Below are 9,436 nucleotides of genomic sequence, written 5' to 3'. Positions count from 1 at the left end.
ATCCTGGCCTTTAATTGGCCGGCTGCTAAAGAGGATGCCACCATTAAACACACAGTGGAAACAAGAGGACAACAGACAGTCCAGTCTGCTCTGTCAGCACGTCCAAACACGGAGGGCGGGCTCGGTGTCACTGCAGGGGGCGGGCCTCATCACAGCGCCCTGCAGCACCGCCAGCTTCATGGCCCCGTTAAAGCCAACACACGCCATGAGGTTTCAGTCCAAAGGCTCTCAACGCTAATGCCGACCCGATCACAGGCTTCCTGAAGCACCTCGCTCACCGCTGTCGCGGGTTTTCTGCCACGTGCAGCTGAAGCTGCTCAGGATTCAGCACGCTGTGTGAACGCTGCCGAGGGTTTCGGGATATTTCTGCTTTCATGATGATGTGCAAAAATGAGAACATCACCATGGCAACTGATGGCTTTCTGTATTTGGACCAGTAAACATCTGATCAGCCACAGTTACAGGTCATGTCACAGAAAAAAAATAAACTCTGGTCTTTTATATTGTAAAAAAATGAAGTCCTACGTTTGTCTCCTCATCAAACCCGTCAAAGGCGAGGACCTCCACAGGGAGCGTAACCTCCGACCTCCAGGCTCTGCTCTCTGCTGGTGACCTCTGTCCTCGTCATGTAAAGCCCTCAGAGAGATCTCAGAGGAGCAACAGACCAGCAGCTGGTCAGAGATCAGTCACAGAGAGCTGCAGGAACAGAAGAAATCCAGTCGTGAAGCCACCAAACAATCAGTCAAACCCAGAAGCAGACGCTCAGATACAGTTTTATTTTCCTAACAGGCACATTTAGCTCGTGATGGTTTGCACAGAAACACACTTTGTCAATGATTCACTGTCCAAAACCTTCCTCTGCATTCAGCGATCACGTTTGCTTTCCCACACAGCAACACGGCAGAGCCGAGGCATCGCCTGTCCTCAGAACCAAAGAGCTCGGATCAGGACGGGCTCGGCGCCGGATGCGTGGTCATCGTGATCGGTGAAACACAAGAAGCTAAAGGACGAGTGAGCCAGCGAGGACCTAAACATCACAGATCTGCAAAGAAACGAAGACACAGAGGAGCTCGACGGCATCATCTACCACAGAGTAACATTTCAAATCTATGAACTGTTCGTAGTTTCAGCGTCAGAGTCACGATCGTCGCTGTTACTGAGGGAAACGCCCTCACGCTGGTGAAGAGCGAGGGTTCGGCTTCTTCAGTGTGGAACAGACTGTGAAGGAAAGCCGTCTGACAGAGCTGCGGCGACAGGAAGTGGCGGCTGATGAAGTCTGGCGTTCAGGCCATTTTCCCGCTGAGCCGTGCTCCTCTCCTCTCAGTACATGAGGTCGGCCGCCCCGCCGCTCAGCTCCACCTCTTTGTTTTGTTGAAAGGGAAACTGGATTCCCGCCAGTCGGACCAGCAGGGCGTTCAGTCCCTGAAGGAGGAAGATGAGGAAGAAGAGCCAGAAGCATCGGTCGTAGCGCTCGGTGTACGTCTGGAAGATGAAATTCCCCTCATTGAAGTTGGCGATCCGCTCGGACAGACGACTGAGCTTTACCTCCGACACAAACAGGACCATGACGAGGCAGCTGCCGACACCTGCAGGAAACACAGACAGGAACCATCAGGCTTACCTCTGACCTCTGACCCCATCACCCTTAGACACCACCTCCACCTCTGAGAAGGCCAGAGGAGGCGAACCAGACGCCACAACAGAAGGAGTGATGATGTCATCAGAGGAGCTCAGGCGGTGAAAATAAAACCCGTGATGGAGCTTATGGTAACGTGGCTCAGCTGAGCTCAGGTCACATGACTGACAGGCGTCTCCAGTCTGTGCATCACTGGTTCCCCATCCAGGGTTTGGACCAACCATCCAACTGTGAGGAGCACAGGCTCCAACACTGCAGTTCCTCCCCCGTCCAGCGGGGGCAGCAGTGAGTTCGTCCACACAGACCGCTGCGTTAAGATGCTTCAGCCTGATGCATAAGCTGTGTGGTGTCTGTGAATATTGAGCCCTCGTAACACCTGTTTCTACTACACACCTGCATAAACTGTGTTAAGGTTCAAGTTTGCATCGTTAGGGGCGTGGCCTCAGACAGGTGCCGTGGCGGCCTGCTAGGCTTCTGCGGGCCTTTGTGAGTGAAACTGGAGTATTTGTGAGGACGCTGCCCGGCACTAATTGGGGTCTGCGGTTGCAGGCACACATTGGACGGGCCGATTAAGTGAAATGAACCCGGAGAAGGAGGAAATGAGCGGAGGATCGTTGGGTCTTAATGCTCGGCCAGGCCGCCCCCCGCCTGCTTTATCCCTCTCCTGCCCTGGGCTCTGTTATCAGGCTGTTTGTCTGTGATCCTCTCCGAACTCATTTCAGACCATCCATATTTTATATCTCGTTACAGGCTCACAGGGAGCCCGCCAACTGTCCCAGCATGCATTTCAGTGACACTGTCCTTCCTCTGCCCCCCCCCATCTCTAACAGTCGTGCTTTTGGTCGTATTTTAGCGAACAGCTGTTCTTATCTTATCAGCCCTTCTTCAAATGATGACGTATTTGGCTGTGCTGGGGGCAACCGTGAGGACGGTTATCTTTGACACACGTTACAGTACAAACAAAAGCTTCCCGTGGACTGGCAGGTGAAGCTGTGAGGGTGTGGTTCTCACAGGTGATGAAGGTCCACAGGTAAAGTCCCACGGGGCCTTGCAGCGTCTCGTAGGGTCTGCCGAAGGCGTTGAAGAAGAAGAAGCCGGTGGCCACGGAGGAGAAGAGTGTCACAACACCACAGAAGAAGATGACGGTGACGTGGAGGCCCGTGGGGATGGCACTCAGGAGGTCAGGAAAGACTGGAAGACATCAAGAGACAGACCTGCAGTGAGAGGCGTGTCCGGTCTGCAGCGACCACAGAGGTCACCGAGCCTCGGGACACACAGCCAGCACTTCCTGTTAGAGGGTCAAACAGCAGGGCGAAGACACGCTGACACAAAGCAGACGAGACCGACACAGGAAGAGACAGAAACATGAAAAACAGAATCAAGAGCGCCAACGTGACAGAAAATCTTCTGTAAACTCACAGAGACAGGAAGTGTGCAAAACAGACACAAGAAGTGAACATTGTCAGATATTTAATAAGAGATTTAAAACCAGAGAACACGAGCTGCTGGAACCTGGAGCGTGCTCCACCTCCCCACTAAGTTCAGCTGTGACAGTAACACCCCCACTGCTGGAACACCCACGAAGGCTGACAAACGTCCCACAGAGACGCTGACGTGAAACAAAAAGCTCTGCACTGAAGCAGAGACGCAGGTCCTGCAGGGACAGAGCGGCTTTGTCTCTGCTCGCAGATCCCACGCAATCAGGCGGAAACCTCATTAGTGCCGCGCTGCCCAGGACCTCAGAGGGAGCTGCTTCCTGTCCCAGCGCTCAGAGTCACGTGACAAATGTTTATTCGCCCGTTTGGAAAAGATTATCTGACAGTGGTTTCACATCTGCAGCTGTATTCATTTAACCTTTAATTAACCTTATTTATGAAGGACGCCTGCTGCTGGCCGTGTGTCCGAGCCAATGAGACGAGCTCAGCCTGCGTGACTGTGACGTTCACGCACAGTCACGCAGGCAGAGCTCAGCGTTTGTCTCAAATCAGCATCAGGGTTCAGAAATCATTTTTCTGCCACCCCGGTGACAACAGAGCTCCGGCTCCAAAACCCCCAATGCAGAAATGCTGATGCTGATCCTGGTCTGGGTCCTGGTCCTGGTCTCAGTCCTGGCTCTTCAGTTTATGGAGTTCTGGTTACTATGAAATCTCATCTGTTTGACATCTTGAACTTTTTCAGTTTGCTGTCCCAATTGAATCAGTGTTTTTATTTTTATAGTTTTTTTCAGCTGAAATATTTTCTGTCACAACAATAATGTGATGACAGCAGTCACTGCAGATCAATGAACAGGGTTATTGATTAACCTGATTATTATTAATGCAGAGTTGTTGATAGAGCCGTGAGCAGACTCGCAGCAGCTCGTGCGTGAATTACTGCTCGTGCGCATGCATCATCGGCGATCACTCACAGGAGAAGCGCGCCGCGCGGCCCCCCAGCCCGCACTGCTTCACGCGCTGTCCGTGGAACAGCCCGTAGCTCAGCTCGCCCACGAACTTGTCCAGCTCGGCCCCGGTGGCGTTGACGAGCTCGGCCCCGGTGCGGCACAGCACGGCCCCGCGGAGCCAGAGTGGCAGGCCGGTGGCCACCGCGGCCGTGAGCGCACAGGAGAGGCCGAGGAGCCCGCACACGGAGAAGAGGAGCTGCTTCTGTCTGCCCGGCATGATGGAGGAGGAGGAGCCGGGGGAGGAGGCCACCACCACAACGCCCCCGCCTCCACCTCCGGGAGGAGGGGGGACCGCGGGAAACGTCAGGTGCCAGCGCACACCTGCGCTGGGTCCATGGCAACAAGGGCTCGGTTTACAGCCAGGAGGTTCGAGTTCTCATTAAAGACGAAGCACGAGACTGTGATGCGCGCGCCCGCAGCAGACTCATCTTGCTTTCACAGCAGAGTGAAGCTGACCCCCCACCCACTTGAAACGTAAAGGCAAATAGGCGGAGCGGTTAGTGCTACGTTTGTGCAGATTTGTGCAGGTAAAATTAGCGTTTGTGCTGCTACGGTTTCCGAGATATTAAACTTTATTTTATAGGTCATTCAAAGGTCACCATCCCCCCAGACTGCTCCAAAACAAACCAAAATGGTCTACTTTTTTAGTGCTACGTTTGTGCTGATTTGTGCAGGTAAAATTAGCGTTTGTGCTGCTTCTGTTTTAAAGATATTAATGAAAATGTAAAGGTCAACCAGCCCCCCCACATTACCCAAATCCAACAAAAGTGGTATCAAACGTTTGTGCTGCAAAGATTTTCGTTTGTGCTGCTATCATTTTAAAGATATTAATAACAATTTCTAGAGGTCATCAGAGGTCAACCAGCCCCCCCACATTAATTAAATCAAACAAAATGGGTGTCAATCAACTGTGCTACGTTTGTGCTGGTTTGTGCTGCTAAAATTTTCATTTGTGCTGCTTCTGTTTTAAAGATATTAATGAAAATGTAAAGGTCAAAAGGTCAACCAGCCCCCCCACATTACCCAAATCCAACAAAAGTGGTATCAAACGTTTGTGCTACGTTTGTGCTGGTTTGTGCTGCAGAAATTTTTGTTTGTGCCGTTATTATTTTAAAGATATTAACAAAAATTTCTAGAGGTCAACCAGCCCCCCCATATTAATGGAATCAAACAAAATGGATGTCAAACGTTTGTGCTGGTTTGTGCTGCAAAAATGTTTGTTTGTGCTGTTAGCATTTTAAAATGTTTAATAAAATAACGTCTTGATGCGTGCTTAATCATCCAGGTAAGTAAATCCCAAAAGGTTGATTCTGTTCATCTGGACATTTTCAGTTGGAGAAACGTTTCGTCACTCATCCAAGTGACTTCTTCAGTCTCAGCTGACTGCAGGTTTCCCCAACCTTATAAACAGTACATTTGCATAGTGAAGGAAACTAGCGCCACTGAATGAACAATGTGCCGGGGGGTTAATTCCATGATTGTTAGTATGCAAATTCTTATGACCATTGATCAATGACAACTAATCAAAGCCTATTGATCAATGGCCATGAGTACCATTCACAGAAAGTGGGGAATGGCTACAATCACAGCATTGTAGGATGGCGAAAGATGTACCCTTGGGCCCCCCTTCTCGATCCAGAGATGGTCAGCATCCTGACAGCCCGATGGACGAAGCTGTCTCTCAGTCTGCTGGTTCTGCCCCGGAGGCTCTTCAGTATCCTTCCTGATGGCAGCAAACTGAAGACGCTGTTGAAGGGATGAGTGGAGTCACCTGTAATGGAGACGACCTTCCAGATGAGGCAGGTGCAGTAGATCTCCTGGGGAGGGAGGCAAGAGAGGTCCCCACAATGCTCTCGGCTGCTCTCACTACCCGTTGTCATTTTTTCCTGCAGAACCCAGTGCAGGAGTCATACCACACCAGTGATGCAGCTGGTGAGGATACTCTCAACTGTGCCTCTGTAAAAGGTGCTCATAATGGGGGTTGAATCTCTTGTGCTTCTCAGTTTGCAGAGGAAGTAGAGTCACTGTTGGTCTTCTCCACATTCAGGGACAGGTTGTTGTTGCTGTACCACTCTGGCAGATGGTTAACTTCACCCCTGTAGTAGATCTCGTCGTGGGTCAGCAGAGTGAAGAGAAGGGAGCTCAACACACATCCTTGGGGAGCCCCCGTATTCCGTGTTCTTGGGCTGGAGGTGTTGCTGTCGACCCGTACTGTCTGCTGTCTTCCTGTCAAGAAATCTAGCAGCCCGTTATACAGCAAGGTGCTGATCCCCAGCAGATCCAGTTTGTGAATGAGTTGCTGGGGAATGATGGTGTTGAATGCTGAACTGAAGTCTATGAACAGCACTCTGACATATGAGTCTCTAGTGTTCAGATGTGTGAGGGCTGAGTGAGGGGCAGTTGAAATTCCATCATCGGTTGAGCGTTTTGACCGGTATGCGAACTGAAATGGATCCAGGTTGGGGGAAAGCAATAATTTGATTTGATGCATGACTAACCGTTCAAAGCACTTAACTTAATAATGATGGAGGTGAGTTTGACAGGACGGTAGTCCTTAAAGCAGGAGATAGATGACTTCTTGGGTTCAGTAATGATGGTGGAGGGATCTCCACACACTGTCTGGGGATTGTGTCACCACGGTCTGTAGAGTGGGCTTGTAGTCTGTGATGGTTTGTATTCCTTGCCACTGCCTCCAAGTATCTCTGCTGTCGCTGAAGCTTTGCTGTAGCTGATGCCACGTGACAGGTTTGCCCTTGCTGTTCTTAGACTCACCTAATTCCCGGCTCTGAAGGCTTGCATTTTTCAACCTTAGGAGCATTTAAACCTGACCTGTGAGCCATGGTTTCTGATTGGCCCAGACAGTGATAGTCCTGGTCTCTGTGACATCATCGATGCATTTTGGGATGTAGGCAGTGACAGTTTCTGTATATTCCTGAAAGTCTGTGGTGTTGTCGTGTGTGGCGGCCTGTGGTGGAAAAGCAGTGCCTCTGAGGACCCTTCTGGCCACACCTGTACCTGCTTACGAACTGGTTTGGTGACTTTGACCAGGGGCCTGTGGGAACCCATGGCACACCTAGATTTCTGCCTGTACTGACCCTTATGCAAAATAGGTGGAATTAAAACAGTTCCAAAAGCAAACACAACTGATCAGTGCTGAGAGTGGTCCTGTTGCTGAGGTTGGGATGATCCTGTAATCTCTTATGAACGACCTCCAACGCTTCTATGACTGGGATGCAAGTGAAGACAGATGTAACATCTCTCTCTCACTGTACATGTACTGTTTATAAAATTAGGGAAACATAACCTGCACAAACAAAATAATTTGCAGGACAAATGTTTGACATCAATTTTGTTCGATTTGAAGAAGGTAGGGGGGGCAACTTCACTCACGGGTGTTTATAAGGTTGGGGAAACCTGCAGTCAGCTGAGACTGAAGAAGTCACTTGGATGAGTGACGAAACGTTTCTCCAACTGAAAATGTCCAGATGAACAGAATCAACCTTTTGGGATTTACTTACCTGGATGATTAAGCACGCATCAAGACGTTATTTTATTAAACATTTTAAAATGTTAGCAGCACAAACCAGCACAAACGTTTGACATCCATTTTGTTTGATTCCATTAATATGGGGGGGCTGGTTGACCTCTAGAAATTTTTGTTAATATCTTTAAAATAATAACGGCACAAACAAAAATTTCTGCAGCACAAACCAGCACAAACGTAGCACAAACGTTTGATACCACTTTTGTTGGATTTGGGTAATGTGGGGGGGCTGGTTGACCTTTTGACCTTTACATTTTCATTAATATCTTTAAAACAGAAGCAGCACAAACGAAAATTTTAGCAGCACAAACCAGCACAAACGTAGCACAGTTGATTGACACCCATTTTGTTTGATTTAATTAATGTGGGGGGGCTGGTTGACCTCTGATGACCTCTAGAAATTGTTATTAATATCTTTAAAATGATAGCAGCACAAACGAAAATCTTTGCAGCACAAACGTTTGATACCACTTTTGTTGGATTTGGGTAATGTGGGGGGGCTGGTTGACCTTTACATTTTCATTAATATCTTTAAAACAGAAGCAGCACAAACGCTAATTTTACCTGCACAAATCAGCACAAACGTAGCACTAAAAAAGTAGACCATTTTGGTTTGTTTTGGAGCAGTCTGGGGGGATGGTGACCTTTGAATGACCTATAAAATAAAGTTTAATATCTCGGAAACCGTAGCAGCACAAACGCTAATTTTACCTGCACAAATCTGCACAAACGTAGCACTAACCGCTCCGCCTATTTGCCTTTACGTTTCAAGTGGGTGGGGGGTCAGCTTCACTCTGCTCTCCTAGCAACCTTACTGCTGAGCGCGGTTTGTGGTCACGTGGGACCTTTTTCAGCCTAAAACCGGCTCTGTGACATATCACGGAGGTGGACAGGAAGTGATGCTGAAATATTCAGATAACGTCTGGAATAAGACTGAAACAGAGGTGGGGAAGGTTTCAGCACACCTGAGTCACATGAGCTCATCACCATGCCTCTGCAGAACTTTTTAATTTAGCCTTTTAAATCAGCTGAAAACTCTAAAACCAGGCTGCGGCCTGGAGTTCCTGACCACTGGTCTAACAGGTAAAACACTGAGAACGGAAGTGAGTGACTGGAGCAAGAAGCAGGAGATATCGCCATCTTTTACATCCAGTCTGTTTTCTTCTATGACACTGTTACACCCCGGCCTAGGCAACCGGAGTGCAACACGAAAAAAATAGAAATAAGGGAACAAAGGCCCCCAAGGTCACTGCTCTTAAGGAGGGCGAACTCATAAAAAAGACTAATACGGGCTAGCGCCCGCCTCTCTCTGCGCAGTGACCTGCTGGGGGAGCAGATCCACGGACAGGAGCAGGGTTGACAAACTGGTGCGGAGATCTAGCTCTGTGCTGGGATGTCCTCTGGAGTCTGTGGAGGTGGTGGGCGACAGGAGGATGTTAGTAAAGCTGACATCCATCATGAACAACCCACACCACCCTCTGCATGAGTGTGTGAGTGGGCTGAGCAGCTCCTTCAGTCACAGACTGAAACGCCCTCACAGATCAGTCAGCAGCAGTTAGCCTCCTCGATCATGATGTCATGAGTCACGTGGACAACCACAGTCACCGCCACATGGATAATGCACCTTATATGTATGGACGTGTGCATGTGTATATATATGTGTATATTTGGTGTGTATGGATGTATGTGTATTTGTACGTGTGTTTGCACGTACATATCTATCCTTATGGATTTCTTAGATAGAAGAATAGCTGAAATGAATTTCTTGCATGTTTTTCTCCGTCACACACACTGTTTGTGCGTATACATAGAA

General features: G+C 49.1%; 1 protein-coding gene across 1 annotated transcript; it reads right to left on the bottom strand.

The window, feature by feature from the left end:
• Nucleotides 1–1,162: 1,162 nt before the first annotated feature.
• clrn1 (clarin 1) lies at nucleotides 1,163–4,296 on the bottom strand. The gene is made up of 3 exons (XM_085371446.1): nucleotides 4,044–4,296; nucleotides 2,648–2,827; nucleotides 1,163–1,586 (listed from the first exon to the last, which is right to left on the bottom strand). Exons 1-3 carry the CDS (start codon nucleotides 4,294–4,296, stop codon nucleotides 1,321–1,323), a joined length of 699 nt encoding a protein of 232 aa, XP_085227572.1. The 3' UTR covers nucleotides 1,163–1,320.
• Nucleotides 4,297–9,436: the final 5,140 nt, after the last annotated feature.

The sequence above is a fragment of the Diplotaxodon limnothrissa genome, linkage group LG14 (genome assembly GCF_057381915.1).
Source record: "Diplotaxodon limnothrissa isolate DT_005_m linkage group LG14, D_limnothrissa_male_GT1.1, whole genome shotgun sequence".
NCBI lineage: Eukaryota > Metazoa > Chordata > Actinopteri > Cichliformes > Cichlidae > Diplotaxodon > Diplotaxodon limnothrissa.
Note: the sequence above shows the minus strand (reverse complement) of the source record. Positions and strands in the feature narration are given on the sequence as shown.